The 24,813-nt window shown below is 44.9% G+C and overlaps 2 protein-coding genes and 1 long non-coding RNA gene across 10 annotated transcripts; 2 read left to right on the top strand and 1 right to left on the bottom strand.

The window, feature by feature from the left end:
• The first annotated feature begins 118 nt into the window (after positions 1–118).
• Positions 119–11,140, top strand: iws1 (interacts with SUPT6H, CTD assembly factor 1). 6 transcript variants are annotated; one of them, XM_085430975.1, is made up of 17 exons: positions 554–678; positions 1,172–1,254; positions 1,719–2,403; positions 3,865–3,930; positions 4,055–4,262; positions 4,430–4,481; positions 4,568–4,671; positions 4,771–4,921; positions 5,018–5,100; positions 5,217–5,346; positions 5,425–5,542; positions 5,621–5,732; positions 6,319–6,375; positions 7,332–7,388; positions 7,504–7,615; positions 8,060–8,210; positions 9,064–9,129. In XM_085430975.1, the coding sequence occupies exons 1-16, from the start codon at positions 621–623 to the stop codon at positions 8,183–8,185; spliced, it is 2,202 nt and encodes a 733-aa protein (XP_085287101.1). In that variant the 5' UTR covers positions 554–620; the 3' UTR covers positions 8,186–8,210; positions 9,064–9,129. The 6 variants fall into 6 exon arrangements, with proteins under 6 accessions (XP_085287102.1, XP_085287105.1, XP_085287106.1 ...); XM_085430976.1 differs by lacking the exons at positions 554–678; positions 8,060–8,210 and adding an exon at positions 119–177 and having other exon boundaries at positions 9,064–11,140; XM_085430980.1 differs by lacking the exons at positions 554–678; positions 8,060–8,210 and adding an exon at positions 240–303 and having other exon boundaries at positions 9,064–11,140.
• Positions 11,141–11,872: 732 nt separating this feature from the next.
• Positions 11,873–24,408, top strand: LOC146694700 (uncharacterized). The gene is made up of 3 exons (XR_014914933.1): positions 11,873–11,935; positions 14,077–14,184; positions 23,186–24,408. It is a non-coding gene; the product is annotated as an uncharacterized LOC146694700 (long non-coding RNA).
• On the bottom strand, positions 11,932–17,534 carry ostn (osteocrin). Of its 3 annotated transcripts, none has more exons than XM_085430972.1 (5): positions 16,963–17,534; positions 14,069–14,167; positions 12,901–13,133; positions 12,678–12,822; positions 11,932–12,604 (listed from the first exon to the last, which is right to left on the bottom strand). In XM_085430972.1, exons 2-4 carry the CDS (start codon positions 14,165–14,167, stop codon positions 12,735–12,737), a joined length of 420 nt encoding a protein of 139 aa, XP_085287098.1. In that variant the 5' UTR covers positions 16,963–17,534; the 3' UTR covers positions 11,932–12,604; positions 12,678–12,734. The 3 variants fall into 3 exon arrangements, with proteins under 3 accessions (XP_085287098.1, XP_085287099.1, XP_085287097.1); XM_085430973.1 differs by having other exon boundaries at positions 12,901–13,130; XM_085430971.1 differs by lacking the exons at positions 14,069–14,167; positions 16,963–17,534 and adding an exon at positions 13,239–13,412.
• Positions 24,409–24,813: the final 405 nt, after the last annotated feature.

Raw genomic sequence — 24,813 nt, 5'->3', positions numbered from 1 at the left:
GTGGGCTAGCAGAGGCTAGCTGTGGGTGTAATCTTCCTCAGACCGTCGTTACTTCGTTCAGGTTTATTTCTTCCAGTGGACAGAGGGGGGTTTCCGCCCTCAAGCCCAAACTCAAAGCTTTCTTCGTCGGGGAAATGGACGGAGAGGAGGACGATCTAATGTCCGGGAACCGCTCCGGTAACGCTTATGCTTTGTTTCCTATTTAAACGACTAACAGGACAGTACTGACCAACTGTAGTAGCTAACTGAATACTAACTGAATTCGAGCACCATGAGCGCGTCCTAGATAAACATGATGCAGAGGTGGGTTGTGATCACGCGGAGGGATCGTTGTTTGTGTTTCGGGGTTAGCGACAGCATCGGCGCCAGTTTCCAGCAAACATGTCCCGGTTTAGCGTCACGACCGGCTGGCAAACATCTCCTGAGCTCTCCGTCACATTTACCTCCAAAAGACTGAAACACGCGGTGATATTTCAACGTTATATCCGTGGAGGAAACCAGCGGAGCCATCCAACACGAACCCGGCAGAAAGCGGCCTTCCACCGAGCCAAGCTAAACCATCAGTGTTTGTTGGCCTGATTACATAACAAACGTTTCATAATCAATATAACCGGTTAGACATGATACACCAAAGAGAGCCGAATCAATACGAAAGCCTTAAAGATGAAGTCTGCTCATGTAGGTGGACTTTATGTTTTTGTCACGCGGTTAGCCATGAACCTAAAATTGGTCACTTTTAAAGTGAAGTTTGGCGAGCAGCTGCAGAGGATCCAAGTGTTTGTTTTTGAGCTGTTTACAGACCAGCTGATGACATCGTGTGATCATTACGGAGACTTTTTAACACTAGAAACGTTTCCTAAGCTGTAGCCTGTTTGACCGTTAATGTACAGAACGGTGGATATTCTGATGTGACTGTAGTGTAATCTTCTACTTCTCACTGCTGCTGTCATATGTTCTATCCAGTCCTAATAAGCCATGATCCTTGAAAAGCACGATTATTTCTTTGAAAGGCAGTTTATCGAAGGGAATGCAGAGAAAGCTGTTGTGTACCGGTAGTTTTCATTCAGTTTTACTTTGGCAGCTTGGTAAAGTTACTGCATACTTTTTGCAGCTCCTAATGCTTTTAAAAAGGACTGAATTTAACATGAATGTTCCGGATGTGTTCTTGTAGATGATGGAGGCGGCACGCCGGTTCAGGATGAACACCCAGCATCAGATGGCGAGGAGATGAGGAGCGCCGGGCGCCGGTCTGAGGTCAGAATTCATCTCATTGATTCTGCAGATAATTCATTGACATCATCAGTTTTCAAACGTTTATTCTGAGCCGTTTCGTCTTTGCATTTTAAGTAGTGCCTGAAATTCATACTTCAAATCAGGCGGATTTACACGGACATGGACAGCTGATCTTCCATGTTTGGAACCGTGTGGGATGAGCTCTATGTATGATATTATGAGAGTGTTGTTTTTCCCAGCATGTCAGTGATTGATCAGTACCGGAGCTGAAAGAGTCACAGGTTAGAGAGACAGATGTTGCAACAGCTGGAAAACATGAGGTCGACACATGGATTGGTGCTGCAGCTGCAGTGATGTGGACGCTGTCAGTATTTGTTACGTTTGCTGGAACAATGGCGGCTCCGGTCTGTTCGGACTGTAAATATGACAAACACCGTCTGCAGACCGCCGTGATCGGGCTGATAAACTTTCTTTGTTTTTGTCAGGACGAGGGCAGCAACGACGAGGACGACGCCATGGTGACAGGTGGCGGGGCCAGCGGCTCTGACAACGAGGACTGCCGCAGGGCCGACAGCGACTCGGAGGGCGAGGGCCCCGGGGGCCGTGATGACAAAAGTGACTCTGAGGCGGAGGCGCCGAGGCCCGCCGACAGCGACGATGAGGATGGCTCATCTTCAGTGAAACGCAGGGTGAGCGCGTCCGAGGAGGAGGAGTCGCCGCCAGAGAAACGCAGGACGAGCGGCTCAGATAACGAGGCCTCATCGCCGCTCAAACACGGAGCATCTGACAACGAGGAGGGGGCGTCGCCGCCGCCCAAGCGGAGAGGGAGCAGCTCGGATGTGGAGGAGCGGCCCAAAGCCGCGGCAGAAAGCGATTCTGACAACGAGGATGCCAAAGCCGCGGCGTCCCCAGAGCGCCGCTCCAATGCTGACAGTGACTCTGACACAGAGACGCCTGCCAGACGCAAGGCGGCGCAGATAGACTCGGATGAGGAGGAGAAACGGGAGGAGGAAGGAGGAGGGGAGAAGTGGAAGGGGGTCATGCAGTCAGACAGCGAGGAGGAGGAAGAGGAAGGGCGGAGGAAGGCTGCAGCAGGAAGTGATGGAGAGCAGCAGGAGGAAGAGGAGAGGCAGCAGAGAGGTGACAGCGACGAGGACGACGAGAAGCCAGGTACGCGCGTGGCGGTAAGCCACGCCCCCAGGCAGACTTCAGTTGAACCGTTTTGTGACAGGAAATGATGTCGTTACTCCAGAAACACTGGACTTCCTGATCTGATCAGTTTGATTCAAATTAACATGAAGATAAACGAGCAGCTCTGGGTTCAGTGACCGAGTGACAGCGTTATTGAGCGATCGAACTAATGACTGTTTCTATGGTTACAACGCTCTTACATTGTGGACGCGTTACTATTGTCAACACAGACGGTTGAAGCTGTTTTCAGTTTACCAGGGGGCGGGGCAAAACAATCACATGACCAATTTAAGATGACACAGCAACAAGTGTTGACTTTAAAATATATATCAGTTTTTAAATTGTGTTGATCGGCCGTGAAAAACACGAGTTATGATTAAAAATGTTTATTTCTGAATAAAATCGTGAAGTTTAGAAGAAACACAAAAACTGTTTCTAAGGAAAGAGCTCGAAAGCACCAAGAAAAAGAAAAAACACCCCTTTCCTATTGGTGGAAAAATGTACCATGTCGACCAATCAAGAAATGATATGACAACATGGCCTTTGGTTGTTTAGGAAGAAGGCGGAGTTTTAGGAGTGACGGCGGTGAGAGATTTGTGACGTTTAGCGTGTTTGGAGTGTGTAGTTAGTGTGTAGTTTTGTTGTGTGTCAGAACAATGAGGTGACTGCTGAATGTCACAGTTTTGCCAAAAAAAGACAGATTACAGTGTAAACACTGGAGTGACACAGCTGCAGGTGTCAGGTGGCGTTCTCCTGCATCGTGCAGTGGACACAAATCATTTGTGACATCTTATTAGATTTTTCTGTAAATAGTTAGAAATGAAAACACCTTGGCTGCATTTTAGGTAAATAGCTGCAAAGGTTTTAAAAATGTCCAATTTGTATTTCGAGTTATGAAAATGATCCGTTAACCATGTTTGTGGTGGTTACAGGTTGCGAGGTTGAACAGGATGAAACGAGGCGAGATGCTTTTAAAGTCTGCGCTCTGAGAGGGTTCAACTTTTTTTGTTTTGGTTTTTTTAATAATGCAATAGTTACTTTTCCTAGTAATTAGTTACTGTGATAATATAGTAACTCAGTTACTTTTTTCAAGAAGTAACTATAAGTAATTACTTTTTCAAAGTAACTTTCCCAACACTGTCCGGGTTTGCGAGGTAAACGTCGCCGCTGTCGTGAAGCAAGTCTGTGGTAAGGTGTACCCATCCAGCAGGGCCACAGTGATCACACACGTGACACACACGCCGGCTTCACCGACTAAAGAACATGTGATCACTTTTAGTAATGGTAAACACGTTCTCTCACAGACTTTCCTTTGGCGTGCTGCTCGTTGTGTTCGTGGTCAGACGGAGACGGAGTCACCCGCCACGTTCGCCGGTTCTGTTAATATTTCAGTTCCGTTTTAGATGCTGTGTGAGTAACCAGTGAGCTTTGTGTTTGCAGTGAAGAGGAAGAAGGCCATCCTGTCCGACAGCGAGGACGAGGACGAGGAGAAGGCGGAGAAACCAGGTAACGCAGACCTGACAGCTGGAGCAGGATCTTTGTTTGGATTCTCTGCTGAAAGTAAAAGTTGATGCTGCGAGGTAAAGCAGCGCTGTTGTGTGACGTTTGTCGCTCTCGACGGTCTCCTCAGTGGCGAAGAGGAACCGGGCGGTGTCAGACGACGAGAACTCAGACAGTGACGCCGACTTCGGGGGTCCCGATAAAAGTTTGGCCGCCAAACTGAGAGAGCTCGGCTCAGACAGCGAGAGCGAGGAGGACGACCGAGCGAAGGCGGCGGGGAACAAGGACGAGAAAGCGCTGTTTGGCAGCGACAGCGACTCCGGAGAAGACCAGGAGGAGTGAGTGCTGACGTGGAAACACCTCGCAGAAAACTCAAACCCCCCTACAGGACAGCCTGAGGGATGCAGCTACCACCCCTGCAAGAAGACACATGCAGAGTTTTAATTTCAAAATAAAGAGTTTAATTCTGTGGCTGCCAGGAGCTGATGTGCCTGTTCTGTTGCAGGAAGATGATCGCAGACATCTTTGGCGAGTCTGGAGATGAGGAGGAGTTCACGGTAAGCCTCGATGTCGCGTCTCCGTTCAAAGACAAAAGCGAGATCAGCCGCGAGCAGTTCCCGTTTCACAAACTGTCGTCCTGCAGGGTTTCAACCAGGAGGACCTGGAGGGCGACGGCAAGGCGAAGCAGAAGGTGCAGGCGGAGGAGGAGTCAGACTCTGACGAGGGCGTCGACCGCAGCGGCCAAGAGTGAGTCTGCTGATCAGCAACACGATTTTAAACAAGCGTTGTTGTTTCTGCTATTAAGTGTGTGTGTGTGTGTGTGTGTGTGTGTGTGTGTGTGTGTAGCACCAGCATGATGTCAGACTTCGACATCATGCTCGCCCGGAGGAAAGCCATGAACAGCAAGAAGAGGCGGCACCGTGATGGAGGCACGTTCATCAGCGACGCCGACGACGTGGTCAACGCCATGATCACCAAGATGAACGAGGCTGCGGAGGTGCGCACGCTGCTCTCGCCCCGTCAAAATAAAAGCCTCACAAATCTCTGAGCTGTGATCCTCACCGACTCTGTGTGCATTTGTTTTTATTTGCAGGAAGATCGAGCTCTGAACAGCCAGAAGAAACCAGCGCTGAAGAAGCTCATGCTGCTGCCGCAGGTTGTCATGCACCTGAAGAAGTAAGAGCTCCGTGTTAGCTTATAGTTGAAGGCTTACGTGCTGAGACCAGCGCCAAAAAAAAGCAGGTCCTTCTCCTCCGTGACTGCATTGAAGACTCTTATCGTTTGTCCCTCAGGCAGGACTTGAAGGAGACGTTCATCGACAGCGGCGTGATGTCGGCCATTAAAGAGTGGATCAGCCCTCTTCCTGACAAATCTCTGCCCGCTCTCAGGATCAGAGAGGAGCTGCTCAGGATACTGCAGGAGGTGAGCGCTGAACGCGGCACATCGTTCTTCAGCTGCGTCTCTAAGATTCAGTCGTTCATGGTGTGTTTCGTCCTGCAGCTGCCCAGCGTGAGTCAGGAGACGCTGAAGCACAGCGGCATCGGGCGGGCCGTCATGTTCCTGTACAAACATCCCAAAGAGTCTCGAGCCAACAAAGACCTCGCTCTCAAACTCATCAGTAAGGCCATGCTCCTTTTCTGTAGTTTCCCTGTCTGGCCGTGGAGGCCGCGGTTTCTGAACTCTTTCTCATCTCCAGACGAGTGGTCGCGGCCGATCTTCGGTCTGACGTCGAACTATAAGGGGATGACGAGAGAGGAGCGGCAGCAGAGAGATCTGGATCAGCAGATGCCTCAGAGACGGCGCCTAAGGTAACGATGATCGCAACGTCCGACCTCCTCTGATTCCATCGTCACCCAGACGACACTAACGTTCTTGTTTCTGCTTCATATCTGCAGCGATTTAAGTTTTATTTACATTATCCATAAAATTGCTCATATATTTGACTTTATTAGAATCGCTGTCAGCCGTCGTTAGGTTTCAGACCTTTTCCACAGTGAGTCGTCCGAACCATGCAGTAGCTACAATACTGACCGACCCCCCCGGGCTGATGTCTGCTCTGTTTTCAGCGTCCTCTTCCTGTCATGTGATGATGCTTGTCTCTCACCTGAGAACAGTTTAACCCTCATTCTCCATCTTCTGCTTGTGTCAGAGTGTCAGGTGTTTTGTACAGGTGGAAACCCCCCCCCCCCCCTCCTCCGTTTGCTATATTTGTGCGCCGCATTCCCACCGCTGTTCACTCTAAAGTCACTCAGCACGGCTTTACCTGAAACCCATTTGAAAGCTTCGCCTTTCTCGATCTTCTCTTTGAATATTGTGAGATGATTTCTAAAGGTCGTAGTTAGCGTGAGGCGTAGTTTTTCCTCTTTCACTCCTCTTCCTCCGTCTCATCCCCAGTCAGCCTCAGAAGGTGGAGAGGGCAGAGGAACCTGATGTCTTTTCTCCACCAACCAGGTTCAGTCCTGACGTTGCATGGTTGCACTGAGTGACCAGGTTTACCTTCTTTAACGCGTCTCTGCAGGTTTTACATCCCTCTGTCTAAAGCTTAGTAACTCCTCAGATACCCACAGCAGCACCAAAGTGACCAGAATGAATCCCTGAGACTTAAATGACTTCATGAGTGCAGCTGCACGATTTAAAGGTGACCCGTTCTGCTCATTTCCAGCTCCTTTTTCATTCTTGGACTCTAATAGAGTCTGTTTGCATAATTTGCAGTATAAAATAAGCCTCCTCTAAGTATCCTCTGATTGGCTGCTCCTCACAAACAGGTGGGTGGAGCTTGTGAGATGAAGCAGAATTGGCCGGTTTGAATACTTTGCATTTATTTCAGAGTGATTCAACTAAAGAAAATGACTGAAGCTGAGATTTTATATTTGATTCAAGCCCTTCTTGTAACTCTGTTTTTACCACCTCCACTCTGAGCTCATCTAGCTATCAAAATAAGTCAGCTTAGAAACGCTAACATTAGCTTGGGCGCGTTTCAGGCGGACTGGATGCCACCCGGTGGTTGAAACTGGTACTGCACCGGAGTGGAGGACTGCCTTATTTCAGCTTCGGTCCACATCTGCGACACAAACTAATACAGTCACAGCTGCTGATACTTTTAATATCCACTGTAGACATTAGGGGGCGCTGCTGCACAGAGGGGTTAAACAGAGCAGAGACTGGAGCCTGTTTCTGTAACGGCAGTGTTAGCCGTGTGTGTTTTACTGCCCTAACGATGTGGAGCTCGGGCAGGGCTGAGTTTGTTCCGTGCGGGAAGTTTTGGCGCCGACTAACTCGCTCGGAGTGACGTGCTGCTAACAGCATGGAGGCTCAGCCGGTGAAGAACATCGCTCAGAAACCTGCGAGGTGCGGCGGAGCTACTTCACACTCGAAGTTGAATTCATGTCTTCTTCTTCTGTTTGTAGTTCTGGAGGTCAGACGCCTCGCAGAGACCTGGAGAAGCAGCTGACCGGAGAGGAGAAGTAAGTTCTCAGACATCTGGGGGCGGGATTTGTCATAACTTCCTCCTCTGTCGTCTGGAATTTTGTGCCGTGTTTAAATTCCACCCTCATTAACCTGAACGCCTGCTCCCAACAGAGCTCTGCGGCCCGGAGACCCCGGGTTCTGCGCCCGGGCTCGAGTCCCGATGCCCTCAAACAAAGACTACGTGGTTCGGCCCAAATGGAACGTGGAGGGGGACTCCAGCAGGGTGAGTGGTCACACGGGCCGATGGCGTGTGCTTCAGGGCGTGGCTACACTTCAACTAAACAGCAGAGCGCCCCCTTTAGGCACAGTCCTATGAAATATCCAGAGTTTAACATTTGGTTTCAGTTTTTTCGTAATTGAGTCAAACAAATTATTTACTCACGATTTACAAAATGAATCACAAATACAAAATTCCAAAATTAAACAAATATATTTTAAACCTCTCTAAGAGCAAACGCGTTTTTAAAGAAAAAACAATACGAATAACAATAAAGAACTTTTATATAAACAGTCAGTTTTCTGAAGTTTAAATAAAGTTGAAACAAACACTTCAACACTTTTGTGCTGGAACAGACATCGGGTTATTTTCTGCTTCTATTTGATTGTAAAGCTCTGAACAAGGAGTTTACCTGCTGTCAGGAGCTGAGCTGTGATTGGTCCTTTGTAGAGCGGCTGTAAGAAGGCCATCAGCCTGCTGGAGAAGCACAAACGGCGTTTCGCCGAGCAGAGAAAATTGGGGCGGCCGCAGGGAGCTGTGAAGATCAGCATAGAGGGAAACAGAATGCCCCTGTAGCTCCCCTGCTCCCCTGCAGGGGGCAGTAAGTCTGTCTGCATGGTGTGAAGAGCCTGACTCACCGGCAGTGTGCAGACGTACAGTGGAGGCAAAGTTATCCAACCCCCAAACAGAGTTCACTGAACACAGCGAAGAGCACACGATCGATCACACTTCAGTCATTCAGACCTCTAACGTCAGACCAATCACTGATAAACCTTCTGATCGTGTCATAACCAACGGACAAAACCTTAACTTTAACAAACTAATGTACTCAGAGGTCATGTGACCTCATACGCAGTGCCCGGGGTTGAATCATTTTCCTTCCTGCTGTATGAACACATGAACATCTCTGCTGCAGCCGTCGAGCACCTCTGAGCCTAATAAACACCAAACTCATGCACTAGAGAGAGATAATCACTAAGAGACTGGAAGTAACGTTCCACAGGTGAGAAGGTGTGCAGTGTGTGGGACAGTGTACCTGTAATTTGCATGGCTTCATTAAATAAAATACATTTACTGTAGAAATGAGTCAGCTGACCCGGAGGAAGAAATGTTTTCACTTTGATATGGAATCAGCCACACGTCCAGCAGCAGGCTTCCAGAAGCTGTCCAATCAGAAGCAAATAGATGTTCAGGGAGGAGGGGAGTTAAAGCAGCTTGTTTCACACAGAGCGAGGGGGCAGAATGAGACAAATAAAGCTTATTTTGAACTGTAAATGGTCTTTAGGAACAGTCTTCCCATCTGATGGCTCTGAACGAGGTGTTTGTGAAACATCTTCCTGCATGAGCAGTGAAGTGTGCGAAACAAACCGGTTGTCTTTGTGTTGTTACCTCAGTGTGTGATTACAAGATGTAAATCCTGTAACTTCCTGTTCTGTGTGTCTGTCTGCCTCCAGGGTCCGGTGAGGAAGAGTTTGTCCCGTGTTGATAAACAGATGCGTAGATTTGCTGACATCCGGCGCCTGACGAAGACGGGTCACGCTGTTAAAATCAGCGTGGAAGGCAATCGAATGCCGCTCTGATTCTCTTTTTTTTTTTTTTTTTTTTTTTTTGCTCTAAACTCAGTAGGATTTATCGTTTTTACTTTTTATTGTTTTGTTTCTGAACAAACCCGCAGCTTTGCCCTCCTCAGGTCCAGCTCTGCCTTACTGAAAAAAGGGGCTGTTGTCAGACCGTGTTGGCTTCAGTTCAAATGTGTTATCTGCTGTAAACTTGTCTGTCCTCTGAACAAAGCGCATGAAAGACTCCAAAATGATCCAAAAATAACGTTTCCTAATGCTAACAGTTTAATTATTTGCTTTATTGTTCAACTTGTGTTAGCAGTTAGCTTGATTAGCTTGACCTGAAAATCAGCGATAGTCGCAGTGTTAACAAATACTGGCATCACATAGTCTTTTCTTTTCTGTTTTTTTTATTATTTTTTTTATTTTTTATTATTGGCAGCATTTTTATCTCAAAGTCTAAAATGTTAGCGAGTGTTTGTATTTCTTTAAAATGAAGCTGTTATTTATGATGATGTTGTATCAAAAGCTGAGTCATGTTAGCAGTCATCTACATTTGATATGCTACGGAGCTAATAAAATCTGTAAAAATAGCCTACTGTTTTAGTTTTACCTCGGCTCAGAGTGAGTTGGCTGTAAAGCTAGCATAACAAAAATTATGATGTTATTGTTAGCAATCTACATTAGCTTTGTCTTGAAAAAAAAAGTGCAGCAATAGCTTATATTAGCTAGCTATGTTAGCCTTATGTCAAAACTATTAAGGTCTGTAAGCCTTCTAAGCCAACATTCAGGTTTATCTATATGCTAACAGTGAATATTGAACTATGGCCACATATTATTATCAGCCCTGTCACTTTACTTTCTTGTGTTCTTTTGAGTAGAACATCGTTGTTCGCCTTTAAATTGGTGGTGATGCACGGTTCATTGGGCGGAGTTAGTGATCACATGTTTTAAAGTAAACCATAATAGTTTCTAGCTATCAATAATGCAGACATCAGTAATTTAAGCTAATGCTATAAACCTTAATAATTCTAAGGAATGGTTAACATAACTTCAAAGTGAAACTAACATCAAAGCCATTTTAGCTTTGTTAACTGGTTGTTTTGGTAGCTAGCATTGAGCTACATCAGAAAAAACAAATTAATTAAACAAATGCTATCATATTAGCTAATGTTAGCTTCACCTTAGAGGTGACAGCTATTTTTAGCTGTCAGCAAATTACACTGTTATTATCTTAGCTGGTTTGGAGGTGAAGCTCATTTTATTTATATTTATCTCTTAGCCCAGTTTTGGAAGTTAGCATGATAGCACTGGCCTTAGGTAAAGCTAATTTAACAAAGGCACTGATTTTTGAAGGTAGCATTGCAGATAAAATGTTGATTTTAAGCGTTTGAGCATTTTTGGCTAACATTAGCATAATGTCATCTGATTTAACTGGCTGAGTTCTTAACAATAGCTAATGTTAGCTGTGAGCTAGCATTGTCCTAAACATCTGTATTCTTATGTAATCTTCAAGCCATTTGCCTACATTTAAAGACTAAATTGCTCTGTGGTATTAGCTTGTATTAGTAGTTAGCTTGTTTTCTTTCTTTCTTTTTTTTAATATATTTTGTAAACTGCCATGCTGACAGAGTTGGTTAAAGATGAACGTGTTGTGTAATCAGAGGATCATTTTGGAGTTTCTTGTCCAGAGTACATTCAAGTTCTCTGGTTTGGATTTGAGGGTGAAGTCTCGTCTGCGCTCTCCGTCTCTGAATGTGAAGGTGTTTGTATTTTGCTGATAGTCTGGTCCATTATCTCCCTTCTCTGCTCCCATAGCAGCTGTACAGAAGTCCTCGGTGGATGAGTTCACACAAGAAATGCCGGGACTCTGATTGATCCGGATCATTCGTGGATTGTGTGAACCAGCCGTTCTGTGTGCACTGTTCTGGATCACATGATCTTTTCTTAATAAAGACTCAACAAAAACTCACCTGGCTGTACGCATGTTTATTTCTGGGAGCATGGGGAGGGACTTACTGGTGGAGCCTCTAGTGGACATTAGTGGAACTGTAGCCTTTAGCACATGATCTAAAATCCTCAAGGGGTTGAAAAAGAGAAAAAATCAGTCACGCTCAGAACTTCATTGTCATTTTCTTTTTATTAAGCACAGTTAAACTCGGGCAGGAAGAAGCACATCAGAACAGAATCAGTGAGCAGGACGGTTTCCACTGCAGCGCCACTCGGACGCTTAAACCTGTTTTTGGACTATTATTTTATTTTTTTCTCATTTCAAGTTTACAAACTTTAGATGTGTTACCGTCATAGATGGTATAAAACATGGACATAGTTTCCTGGTGAGGAAAATAAAGCTAATCCAGGAGAGTTAAACCTGCATTCTATCAAAAAGCCACCAGGTGGCGACTGCTGCAGTTGCAAAAAGACTTCCAGTGCTGTAGAAGCTTGACCTCTGTAAACACTTTGCTGCTGATGGACTCAGTCACTCATCTTGGGTCATATTGAACAGGAAGTCTGCTTTGCGACTAAGGTGTTGATGATGAAAATGCTAATCTCATGACTTTGAGATGACGTAACAGTAGCTTTGTCCACTGTTTACGGTCGCAGTAGAAATGTGCCGTTGCTGTGGAAACAGTCCTGCGGCACAACTCCGAGACAAACGTGCGAGGACGAAACTCGATTGGTGTTGGACGATTGCGAGGGCAGTCGAGGCAACAACGCCTCCAGTCAGGGTCCCAACAGCAGGAGGAGCCGGCGATGGTGCATTCAGGTGACACTCGGAAAACTGCAGCATTATTGTTTCCTAACACTAATCCTAATGAGGTTAAAATGTTCAAACTCTAACCTTTAATTTTTTTAATTATATATTAAATGCAAAGAATCAAAAAGATGAAAAAATTTATAAATGAAAAAACTCAAAACATCCAAATTATTCTTATTATAGTCAAAGTTGCTCGATTCTGATGATTTGATCTTTCTGAGATCAGGCTCTGATTTTATCCAAATACAAATTTTGAAGTTGTAACATATTTATTTCTTAATAAATCTGAAATCAAAGCTTCTCATTGGTGGAAACTAATAAGTATATTTAATCTCACACGTCAGGATATTTGTTGGTGCTGCTAATTCGAGATTTGCTCACATTACAGATTTCACCTTGATTAAATTCAGTATTTTAAAAAAGTTTTATTTACCTGTAAGTTTTACAGGTAAATAAAATGCTTGTTAAAACGAGTTGCCATGGAAGCAAATCGCAGGTGTTGTTGAAATCACTTCCTCTCTATGTGTGCCGACTTTACGGAGCTGCATTTGAACGCACCATCATTGAACAGTCATGCTTTGTGTTGGGCTGTCCAGGTGAAGTGAGGGTGTCAGGTGGGCGTGTCCAGGTGAAGTGAGGGTGGGCGTGGTTCAGCAGGTGATTGGCGGTTTCATGCATCTGTAGAGATAAATGACCATTTTAGTGTTTTTACTGATACTTTTATGAAAATGAGTCACATGCAGTTCTGCACCTGTCCAGTGAGAGCGCTGTGGAGAGAGGGTGGGCTTTCAGACGGAGGGGATGTGGCCTACCCTCTGCCGTTTGGCAGACGACCCATCCCGATTCTGTCAATGGGCGGTGGATTGAGTCGTCGCCGTGGCGACTCCACCACCTTACTGCAGACAGAAGAACATGGAGGCGTTAGACTCATCCCTGCGTCTCAGGTGTTCTCAGGTATTCTCACAGGTGACTACCTCTGCTTGTCTGACCCTTGCTGCTTCGTTTCCATGGAGCTGATGGACAGGCGGTCCAGCGGGACGTTGTTGATGGGAAAGCTCCTCTTCCTCTTTGGCTCCATGACATCATTTTCCATCCTCATCAGGTGATCCGATTGGAGCAGTTTTGCTGTCAGCTCCTCCCCCACCTTCACACCTACAGGGCGGGACTGAGGGGCTGCATGAAATCTCAAAATGGGCTGGTCTACCTGCTGGATCAGATAAAGGCGTAACAAGTTTATCTACTGAAAATGAGGAGAGTATGAGAGGATGAGTGAAATTACCCGGGATAAGGCTTAGAGCTGAAGGTTTTGTACATGATATCCAAGGAAAGGAGTGTGAGTCTGATCCAGTGCTTCCTGTCCAGTTTTAAGGACTTCCTGTCCTTTAACACGTGAACCCGTATGCCTCCTGATTACTGGGAACTTTGGTCTGCTGATAAAAACGTAAATCAAGGGGATGCTGTGAAAAGCCTCCGACGCCGCCTCCATCTTTATTTTCAATGAGGGAGTCTCCGTATGGAAAACACTGAACTGTGTTTTTGTATGTTACGCCTCCACACTGAAGCCTGTCTCTCACGCCACGGCCCCGGCAGCGAGCGGTGTCTCACTTCCTGTCCGCCTGCTGCCTCAGATGACTCCGACAGATCTCGTGTCATCCAGACTAAACAGAAAAACGTTTCGGCTTTCCCTCCCCGCCGCCTCACGCCATCTGATATCAGCACCGAGCCCTCGAGGGAGGAGCTGCTTGTTTTGGCTCTCGTGATGGTGTGACGGGATCCTGCCTAATAAAAGTACTTATAAAGTTTACCTGAAGTACATGATGTAAAAGTACTTCCTCACAGGTTACATTAAAGCGCACAGAATGGAAGTATTTGAAAGAAAGTAAATGTCCTTTTCCCACTGGTGAAACACGAACGTCTGGTCCTCACAAAGATAGAAAGACATGCACGCGTGTGAGTGGATCAGTGCGAACTATGAACTGTGATGACGTTTATGCATTATGGGGACATTAGAGCACTGTGAGGACTTTTTGTACAGGGCTGCTGAAAATGGGTTTTAGGAGTCAAATGAGAGGGCTTGTGTGTGTGTGTGTGTGTGTGTGTGTGTGTGTGTGTGTGTGTGTGTGTGTGTGTGCGCACACTGACCCGAGCAGGTTGCGGTTGGACTCTGAGGCCGTCGACGCTGCAGCTGAGCAGAGTGAAGGACAGGAGGCCGGGGAGCAGCAAACAGAAGCAGAACTGCATCTGAAACGATCAGTCAGGTAAACGTAATGCTTCAATGAACTGGCATAAAGGACCTCAAAAACACAGAGTAATTACATTACTATCTAACTTACAGTTTTACCTTTTCTCTTCTGCATAAGCATGTAATGAGTGGCTAAGCAACTTATGGCAGCTCCTGATAAACATGGCATTTACGATAAGTTTCAGTCCGGTTTTCGTCGATTTCACTCCACGGAGACAGCTCTTCTTAGGGTCTCAAGCGATATCTTGATGAATAATGATGCAGGAAAGTGCTCTGTTCTACTCATGTTGGACCTCACATCAGCTTTCGACACAGCTGACCATCACATCCTCATTGAAAGGCTGAAAAATTGGGTTGGTGTATCTGGAACTGCCTTGGAGTGGTTCTCCTCTTATCTCCATCCATCTTCTGTATAGTTTTCATATTTATATCCTGTACATAGCTTGTACTCACTACAACCTGTACATACTTATAGTTATAGAATATTCACAACATACTTCATACCGTGTACATTATAACATACCATAATAGACCCATTTCTGTAATATACTCACATATCTATATTATTACTAATATATATTGTAATATATCTATATCACTAAAGCACTTCTGGATGGATGCAAACTGCATTTCGTTGCCCTGTACCTGTGCATGTGCAATGACAATAAAGTTGAATTCTATTCTATTCTATTCTATCACCGATCCTTTTCTGTGGCGGTCTCCGATTTTAGGTCATCCTCTACCTCCCTTACTTATGGTGTCCCTCAAGGGTCAGTTTTGGGGCCTTTATTGTTTTTAATATATCTTCTCCCCCTCCGGCATATAATGGGCTCTTCTGAGGACATTTCTTATCACTGTTATGCTGATGATATTCAGTTGTATGTTTCTTTTAAGCCCCAGGATTTATCTAAGCTTCAGCGTCTGAATGATTGCTTAGATTTGATCAAACGTTGGATGGCTGCAAATTTCCTCCAACTCAACGTGGGGAAAACCGAAGTCCTCGTATGCGCCCCTGATAGGTTTCTATCGCAGATAGTGAAAGCCCTTGGTCCTCTCTCACTTTATGTTAAATCCTCTATCAGGAATTTAGGTGTTGAAATCTCTGGTTCGGTCTTGTTTTTATCATTTAAGAAATGTGGCTAAGCTGAGGCCGATTTTATCTCGCTCTGAACTGGAGATTGCTATACATGCATTTATGTCGTCATGCTTGGATTATTGTAATTTGCTGTTTATGTGTCTAAGCAAAGGTTCTCTGGATCGTCTGCAGGTTGTGCAAAACGCTGCAGCGAGGCTTTTGACAAAATCCTGCAAGTACTCATATGTGACACCGTTGTTATCTCAGTTACACTGGCTTCCTGTTTAGAGTCAATTTTAAGATCCTGGTCTTGACCTACAGAGCTGTGCACGGACTGGCACCTGCCTACATCTTTGATCTGCTACAGCCCGATGTCCCCAGCAGGTCTTTGAGGTCATCTGATCAGGGCTTACTTGCTTTAAAAATACTAAGAGGAGGACTCAGGGTGACAGAGCTTTTGCCACTGTGGCCCCCAGACTGTGGACCTCTCCCCCAAACATTAAGAACTGTGGACTCAGTCGCTGTTTTTAAAAAGCAACTCAAAACTCACCTTTCTAAAACTGCTTTTGGTTAATTTTTTGCCTGTTTTATTTTCTCTTTTTAAATCTTTTTATGACTTGTAATCTTATGTGCAGCACTTTGTGATTCTGTCTTGAAAGGTGCTATATAAATACATTTTTTTTTTATTTATTTATTTAAAACCAGCTCAGCTGCAGCGTTAACGTGATCGAAACATTCTCCTCCACATTTGAGCGTGAGTGATGTCATGGGCACATGTCCATCTTTTGTTTACAGAGTGTGGTTTTTCACAAAGACGTTAATGACGGCTCTGTGACATCAGCAGAAAGAGCTCAGTCTGACAGTTTCAGGCCCCCCAAACCAGGTCTGACCTCTCAGAGGAACCGAAGCGTCCTCACAACAATGGTTTTAAATACACACACATGAGGAGGGGGGCACTTTTAGCTTGGCTGATGGCTGTAAGTGTATTGTCCAGCAACATCGGCTAATTTTAGCATTTTCCATCCCTGCAAATAAACGCCTTTTTGACCGTCACATGCACACTCACTGACACTCCTGTACACACACTCACACACAGTGTCCCCTGCAAGCAGACACGCAGAAACAAACACTTGTTGTCGTGTTGCGTCACTCACATACATTCCTGACGATGCACAAAGGTTTGTGCACGCTCCTGTTCACACCTGCTGCTGATGCTGAGGAGCTGCAGCTCTCTCATTCATGCACGTGTGAGGACAAACACACACACACACACTCTTACACTGCAAATCCTTCCATTCACAAAAATCTGCTTGCAGCCCAGCAGCAGACTGAACATCAGCATCACATTTTTTAGACTTCCTCTGAGAAGAGAGTTCTCGTTCATCTCCAGGTCTTATTTTCAGTGCTAAACGCTGCTCGTGTGAAGATTTAAAGACATATTTCATTCATGTTCACCTGTCCAAGTCTCTGTTTTCTTAGCCAGAAATCATAAATGAGATCATGCACACACAAGGTTTTCAGTTTCACAGAAAGTTGGCAGAAAGAATCAAAGATGACAAAAAGAAGCAGCAAACAACTCACACACAGAAAACTGCGAGCAGAAAACTTCAACTCTGAAAGGAATTTAAATTTAAATAGAAAATGTTGGGAAGTGGCATTAATTTGCACCTGTGCACACCTGTGTCTCTCTCTCACACACACACACATGCATGTTTGTACCTTCAGTGTGGAGCTGATCTCTGCTGCGTTGCCTCGCTCTGTTTCTGTGTCTTCTTCTGGCTTCACACATCAAGTTTTATTGCAGCTGCCTGAGAATCTCCTATCCAATCAGCAGCCTCTGCTCCAGTGGCATCACTTCCTGTTCTTCTTTTCCACCATCATGTGTGTAAGATGTCATCATTAGGTCCATTACCTGTTAATGAAAGCTCCTGGGAGCAATCACGCCTCCCTCCGTCCTCCCCGCTCTCAGTTTCCTCCTGAAGGTCAGTTTTTAAAATAAACACATTCAGACTCGTCTCTGTTCTCCAACTGCACCATCCGTGTGCTCCGATCGCACTCCACACGAGACATCAGATCTCTCCCAGAGAAACATTAAATGTCTGCAACCTGAGTGGGTCTGCAGGTTCACCGAGACAGACTTTGGAAGTGCAAGAAACAGAAAGCAAACACGAGAATGGGCCGCCAATGAAACTGTGCATAAAGTTAACCACTGCTGCAAAACAATGGCAAAAAGAGACAAAACTCCCACCAAGACACACAAAGCGAAGTCAAAAGATGTAGCAAGGCAACAACAAAATGAGCACAAAGATGCAAACAAAGAGAAAATGACAACAAACGTCAAAGACATGAATAGTTACTAAATAACAATAAAAAGTAACAACAGAGATGCAAAAATAAGAAAAAAAGATACAAATAGTTTTGAAACCAAACAATTTGTAGTTCTTTTGCATCACAAATAACAACAAAGAAACACAAAGTGATACAAAAAACAACAAAACCCAAACTTCTGTCAGACTCTTTGATGAGTAACAGAAACAAGCTGCTGCCACACTGACTGATGCAGTTATGTTTACAGTATTAATAATAAAGAGAAGCCATCTTGGACAGGAAGTGGCTGCAGAAGTAGAGCCAATCACATTCCTCTGCTGGCGTGCAGTTTCGTGACAGGAGTATCGTGTCAAAGTTAGGATGAGGTCATACGGCGACATGTTTTTCTGTCCTGCCGTGAACTCGAAGTTGATCCCCATCTTCTTTGTGTTTCTGTTGCTATGGCGACAGGGCTCTCTCCCACTTATCCTCTCGGGATCGTACGACCTCCGTTCCACCCATCCGTCCGTTCGGGATGGAGAATTTGGTCATTGAGAAAACACACCTGGGTTAATAACGGTAATGACACTCCAGCTAATATGCTAATAATAAGCCCACCATCCCCCAACCAATCACCCTTTAATTAGTCCACGGCCTTCTCTGCTCGAGGTGATGTCATCTTAGCACTCGTTTTTTTCTTCCTGTTGCCCTTTCAGCAGCACACACAAGTCTAAATACAGGAGCCTGTAAGTCTGCAGTGCTGTGAATAACTGAGCCCACAGAACCTGCTTAAGCACCAATAACCTGAAATAAAAGTAAAGTGTGGCTCTATGTGTCTGTTGCATTATGGTTGAGGACTTCTGGTCCACTCGTCTTCACAGTGTTGCTTCAGTTCATTGACATGTGCAGCATTTATCCATGCATAGCTCTCTGAGCTCTGCAGCGCTTTTCTTTTTCAGCCGTTCTGTTGGAGATCTGTTGCTGTGCTTGGATCATTGTCCTGTTCATGGTCAGAGCTTTAGCTGTGGGACAGACAGGCTCACACTGGTATACAGAGGAGTTCATGGTCCACTTAGGGACTGTGAGGTGCCTGAAATGTTGGTTTTGTGCTTTATGGATTTACAAAAGAGGCATTACAAAAGAGGCTCTATCTCTAACCGTGCCGTCATGAACTTTAACCTTTAACATGCTAACTGAGACCTGTATAGTACGAGATGGAGCTTTTGGGTTTGGTAGGGTGACTTTGCTGAGACCACTGGTGGGAAGATTGTGGAATTGTGTTATCACACCTAAATCCACCCGAGGTGGTTTTAATTCCTATAGAAGCAGTGAAGGTGTTCTTAGTTTTCCACAGGACTGCACAGAGTCCCATCTTCTGTGGCGGTTCTGTGAAGTCAAACCAGGTCCAATACCAAACTGGATCTGAACGAGCAGACGCTGTAACCAATTTTATTTTCTTTAAATTATTGAATGAAAAACAAATAGTCACAAAATTGTGTTATGAGCCAGTTAAAACAAAAGTTAACTATGATTTTCTAGCAATGACGTTACGGTTAGCCAGGCTAGCCGACTAACCTTAATGTTTTCTGTTTCCGTCTAAGCCTGTGAGAGATTTAGTTTCTGTCCTCATGTGCAGTTTGTCTTGGAGTCTGTGTTGTGCTGGGAGAACAGCGTCTGGTGTTTAGTGGTGTTATGGCCCTTTAACACAGGCAGTAGCATACGCTGTGCTAACTGCTAGCTTCATTGTTTGTGTGATTTTTTTATCGCCCACTAATAAGACACAACCCCTGTCTAAACTACACACTTTGCCTACCTAAATACAAGAAGCTACTTTACTGTCTAAACAAACCTGGCATGCTCAAGTTTGTCTAAACATGTTTGCTACATGCCTGAAAAGGCCTTTAGCATCCAACTCTATTTCTACGCTAAAGTTAGCTAGCATTTCTTGGAGTGTTTCAAGTGTGACTCCATCACAGTGGATCTGTGTCGCAGTTATTTTACTGATTTTGTGGTGTGATGTCCGAGTGCTGGTTATTTGAATGCTCATATAACTTATTGTCGGTTGAGCTGCTGTTCTTGTACGTTACGTGGAAACAGTTAGGCGCTGTCAGCTGATTCACTTGGCTGAACAGGAATCAGGAGCGGTTAAACTAACAGGAACATTTAAAGGTGAGAAATAAGTGACGCTTCAGGTGAGTCATTGTTTGCCCTTTTTGGACTGTTCATCAGTAATGTCACCCTGGCAACAGAGACAACACAGTTACCTGCAGCAAAGGTCAGGGAGCGGGCTTGTGGAGCCAACATGGCTGACGAAACGCCTGGGCAAAGCAGCATCATGCCAAGAATTCAGTTGTCACAAATGTAATTAAAAAGGTTATTAGCAAATCAGGTCAGCTGACGTATTCAAAGCCTGACTCGCGATGGTGACGCCGCATCAAAGCTTCAGAGCCTGCAGCGGCTCTGAAGCTCTTTCGTTTGTTCACAATCAGCTGTTGAAATCTGTCCATCAAAGCAGCAGCCTGACAATGTCCACTAGAGTCCGTCCCCATACACACCCATGTAAAAAATATTTAAAATGTTCAAACTTTACAGCAGAAATTACCTGAGTAAACACACACTTATTGTGTTTTTTTTTTAAAATAACTCAGCCATGTGGAGTCTTAAAGGTAGAAGATGGATGCTGAACAACACAAGGACCTCCAAAAAGTTGATTCTGTTCATCTGGACGTAGCGTTTTGTGGGAGAAACGTTTTGTCACTCATCCAAGTGACTTCTTCAGTCTCAGCTGACCGCAGGTTTCAATCTCATAAACAGAACATTTGCATAATGACTGAAACCAGCCCACTGGAGGAACAATGGGCTGAGGTCAGTTCCTTAATCTTAATTATGCAAATTCTCATGACCATTGATCAACAACCACTGACCAAAACCATCAAAGCCCACAACAACGTTTCTTACACTCAATTACTGCTTTGTATGAGTAGCTTTGTATGATTCACAAATCAAAATAATCATTACTTTATAGAATCATATACCAGTCCTCTCAGTTCATCCTCTGTCTCAAATGAGCAGTTTTAGCTCGTCTTTAAGGTAATGCTCTTCTGATTGGATGCCCCTCATAAACTAAAAGCTTGGTGGGTGGAGCTTCAGTGCCCACCGGCCATATTAGGGATGTGACCTCTATATGACATCAGCGATAAACTGACTGTTTACAGCCGTCTGAGCTCTTTATTAGAAACTTTGGCCATGTGGAACATGAGCAGGAGATGTTTATAACAGGAAACAAGGAGAAGCAGAACAGGCCCATGGTCACATGTCTGATGAACCTTTGCAGGTTTAAGTGTTTCGACTGCTGATGTGGTGGTGTAGCTAAGAGCAGCTCCTGGATTGGTAAACTCCTGTGATGAGAGTTTTGTGTGTCTTTGTTTTGGTGTCTGACTACCTTCAGACCTCCCGATAACCTTCAGAGCAGATCCACACAGAGCCGCGGCTCAGCTTTCACTGTGAGAGCTGACTGAGTAAACAGTGAGATCCAGGAAAGCCGGAGGCGTGAGACCGAGGACGGCAGGGAATATCCAGGGGGAATCCTACCGGCTTGATTTGGCCCAGAGAAGCTTCACTCACAAGATCTGAGTCATCCGATCCATGAATCATCAGCTGGAGCTTTACGCCGTTACCGCAGAGTCAGCAGGACGGCGGACCGACGGGACAGAAAATCCTGCAGGGAGACAAATGAGCAACACTTTCTTTTCCGCTCCGAGAACTCTAATCTCCTTTAAGGGGACAGTTGGCGAAGCACAGACTCAGCTCTGCTTTTTTATGGAGGGAAGTGAGAGCAGCCACCGGTGCCTGAATAACAGCTGAAGGTTGCAGGATATTTACCAAGCTTGGGCTAAAGACGGGAGGACTCGGCACAGAGCTGGGAAACACAAAAGTTCAAGTACAAAAACAAGTCTAAGTTTCAAAAGCTGAAGAGCTCAGCAGACGTGTCTCAAACAGCAGTCCAAAAACAAAACAGTGCTTAGCCAGTGAACAAACCCGGATAATCTTAAAATGAGCAAAATTCACAAAATGAATAGAACAGAAGGCCTTTGTTAATGTACAGGTGAACGATGCAATGTGAAGCATCTCTCGGAGCGGTGCAGACATCATGAATCCATATGAATGGAAATAAGAGTTAACATGAGTTAAAATACACGCACATGTATCTCGTAGTCTCTAGTAGTACTGCAGTGTTTAGAGTTTGGACCAAAGTTTTTCTGTCGTCTGAAGGTTTCGGTACGAGAGCTCTCAGAGAGACTTTCCTGTGTTCGCAGAGCGAGGGTCGTTTTTATACAGCAAGCCTGTTTAACCAGATGAGTCGCCCCCTGCTGGCTGTTAAAAGAAGGCACCTTTGTGTTAGCTTCACTTTGGCATCTTTTATACTGTCTCTGTTTGCAAAGAAGAAAACATTGTTCACATTATTGCAATAAAGAAGTTACAGGCACCTCTGAATAACTGAGTCCAGTCTTGATTGAAAGGAAGTTTCAAAATAAAAGTCACGCTGATGTTGAAGCAAGGGACAACGCAGGCGTGTCAAAAGCTGCAGTTCCTCTAATGTCCACTTGAGGCTCCGGCAGTGAGTCTGTCCTCATTAAAACTTTACAGCAGGAATAATCACGTTTACGGCCTGGTACAAAAACAGCCACGGTCTCGCTGTGTATTAAGTTTGATAACTAGGGGGCGTGGCTATGTCCACCTTTAATGATCAAGTGAGCAGTGAGTTATTTTTATACAGCTGGACTTCTTTTTGAAGCACAGAAGCCATGAAAATAAAAGTAAAAAAATAAAGTAAAGTGCACAGTAGCAGCTGCGGCGATGTTAACCTGCACTCGTGAGAAAAAACTTAAAATAAACACGAGGCTGGTGGGGAAGTTTGTCTGAGGCCAGGCAAGCCGAGAATCTGATCCGCTGACAGAGGTTTGTTGCTGTTTGACGGACGACAGGTCTCAGGTTTGATTCCTGCTAACGACCGTGCATGTCTCCTCGGACGGCCCTTTGTTACCTGATGCGGCCAACAGACGGAAACAAACACAGTGACGTCTCAGCAGACAGAGGAGCGCTTGTTTTGTGCGTCTGTGGCAACGACAGCTGCAGGGACGAGCTGGTGGAAAAGAACAAATTAATTTAACACACAGCCGGTGGGCGGGTGTGGTGGGGTGGGGGTGGTGTTCCCAGTTTCCAGTATCTCTGACCTGCTGGAGCTCCCTCACACTCCCGTTGAAAGTGTTCCAGTCATGACTTTGCGGTTGTGACCTGGACTCGACCCGTCCCACACAGCAGACCTGCGAAAGCCATCAGCTGCTCTCGGTCTCACCGACAGCAACACGGCTGCGACTAAAGGGACGAAACCACCAAGCGGATGGTTACAGCTCCCCACAGAGCCCACACATAAACTCTCTCTTATTTACACAGTGTTCACGCTTCCTTACGGCCTTAATGACAACTCACTAATAATTCTGACTATGATTAATGTGCCTGAAAGACAACATCGGCTCATATATCAGAATATCGGCTCTGATCCTTCGGACTCACCAAGCTGTTGGTGTTTAACTTTAAATCTTTAATTTAATTTGTGTCCCGTTTATTATTTTAGGTTTTGATCTTCCTGTTCAGCTCCAACTCGCCGGACCACCACGCTCCCAAGGCATGCTGGGAAAGCAGCAGAGGTCTGTTTTCTTTGTGCTGATTGGCTGGCTGCTTGCCTTTGTTTTTATACCGACTAATGAGCCAATCACACGGCTCACTGACACACGCGGGGTGACAAGCGTGATGAGAAGCAGCTGGTGAAGAAGCAGTACCTCAAGTGTGTGCCTGTCCTCCAGGTGGCGCCAGAGGAGGCGCTCGGGGTCGTTCATCGTGTCCTTCAGGACTGAAGAAGATGCTGTGAATTACTTTTATTGTCATCTGTCGTTTATCTTTGCTTTCTACATCATTGTGGAGCCCTTAGTGCACAGTGAGGATTAAATGATGTAAGATGGTTCATTTTGTGGTTGTTTTTTGTGATTTCTCAACTGTTAATTATAATTTTTTGTCTCTTTGTGATGTTTTTGGTTCTTTTATGTCTCTGTGGGATTTGATTGGCTGATGCTGCATCAGTTTGTTTTCATTTTCTGCCCTTTGGACCATTTTCTATGTGTTTGCAGATATTTTAAACCACTTTGTGGCGATTTTGATGCTGCTTTTGGTTGTTTTGTGTGTTTGTTTGTGTTTGTGGGTATTTTGTGTCAGTTTGTGCACACTGAAGCTGACATTCTGACTCTGTGCGTGTTTCCAACCCGGCAGAGGCTGAGGTGAAACAAAAACTGTGGTCAGTCAGAAGGAGGAAACACTTTAGTGTAAAAGGCTCCTCCAGTGTTAACCCGTCACCCCACAGCTGTAGTTCCTCCTGTGGCCACAAGGTGGAGGTATATTAAAGCAGCTTTTATGTCTCTCGGTTGTTTCATAGCATCTTCTGTCTTTTTTCTCTAATTTTATATTATTTGACGTCATTTTGGCGCTTTTGCTTCTGCTTTTGTCACTTCTGGTCATCCTTTAAAGTTTTGTGATTTCACATCATTTTACGGTCTTTTCGTGTGTGTAATTACATCTGTTTTTGGACAGTTTTTGGAGGTAATTTCACGTGACTTTGTGTCCATTTCACTTTTGTCTTGGGGAATTTCATCGCTCTTTGAGGTCATTTTGTTATTTTGTGTCCACATGTTGCATCTTTTTGGCCAACTGTTTGTCATCTCACATCATGTTCTGACCTGAAGTGACATTTATGACATTTACAATAAAGGACCTTTATGTATTTATTGTTGTGCAATTTTACATCAGTTTGTGGCTTTTGATTTCTTTTTGTTTGTTCTGATCGTGATTTTGTTGTTTTTTCATCACATTTTAATAACTGCATTGAAAGTTTTGACATGCTTTTGTAATTTTACATCCTTTGTGCACATTGTTATGTTTGGTTTGTGTTGTTTTTGTCAAGGTTTTTTGTTTAATTGTTGTGTTAATTAAAAAAACAAAAGATCCCTGAAGAAGAAACATAGATGTAAAAACTTTCTGGTTTGTGTTGAATGAAACTTTGATGCTCAGTGTGAGCTGAATCCCTGCAGTGTGTCTCAGGTGCAGACCCTCGCTGTCTCCAGGTGAGTGTGCTGTACTTCTGTCTCTCGGTGTCTTCGCCGTCTGCTCTGATTATGAAGCTGCTAAAATCGTGGGTTTTTTTTATCTGAAGTT

Source organism: Copadichromis virginalis, linkage group LG14, assembly GCF_057382275.1.
Source record: "Copadichromis virginalis isolate Kocher_CV1m ecotype Utaka linkage group LG14, C_Virginalis_male_GT1.1, whole genome shotgun sequence".
NCBI classification, from domain to species: Eukaryota; Metazoa; Chordata; class Actinopteri; order Cichliformes; family Cichlidae; genus Copadichromis; species Copadichromis virginalis.
This window is presented reverse-complemented; position numbering and strand designations above follow the sequence as displayed.

What these genes read in the sequence shown, in the direction of transcription:
- iws1 (XM_085430974.1), top strand. Translation starts at nt 621, where the DNA reads ATGATACACCAAAGAGAGCCGAATCAATACGAAAGCCTTAAAGATGAA. An exon ending in CCTCAGAGACGGCGCCTAAG is followed by an intron (nt 5,733 to 6,318) that starts GTAACGATGATC and finishes TCTCATCCCCAG; the next exon opens with TCAGCCTCAGAAGGTGGAGA. An exon ending in GTCTTTTCTCCACCAACCAG is followed by an intron (nt 6,376 to 7,331) that starts GTTCAGTCCTGA and finishes TTCTGTTTGTAG; the next exon opens with TTCTGGAGGTCAGACGCCTC.
- ostn (XM_085430971.1), bottom strand. Translation starts at nt 13,412, where the DNA reads ATGGAGGCGGCGTCGGAGGCTTTTCACAGCATCCCCTTGATTTACGTT. An exon ending in CTCCTTTCCTTGGATATCAT is followed by an intron (nt 13,134 to 13,238) that starts GTACAAAACCTT and finishes TATCTGATCCAG; the next exon opens with CAGGTAGACCAGCCCATTTT. An exon ending in CAAGGGTCAGACAAGCAGAG is followed by an intron (nt 12,823 to 12,900) that starts GTAGTCACCTGT and finishes TTCTGTCTGCAG; the next exon opens with TAAGGTGGTGGAGTCGCCAC.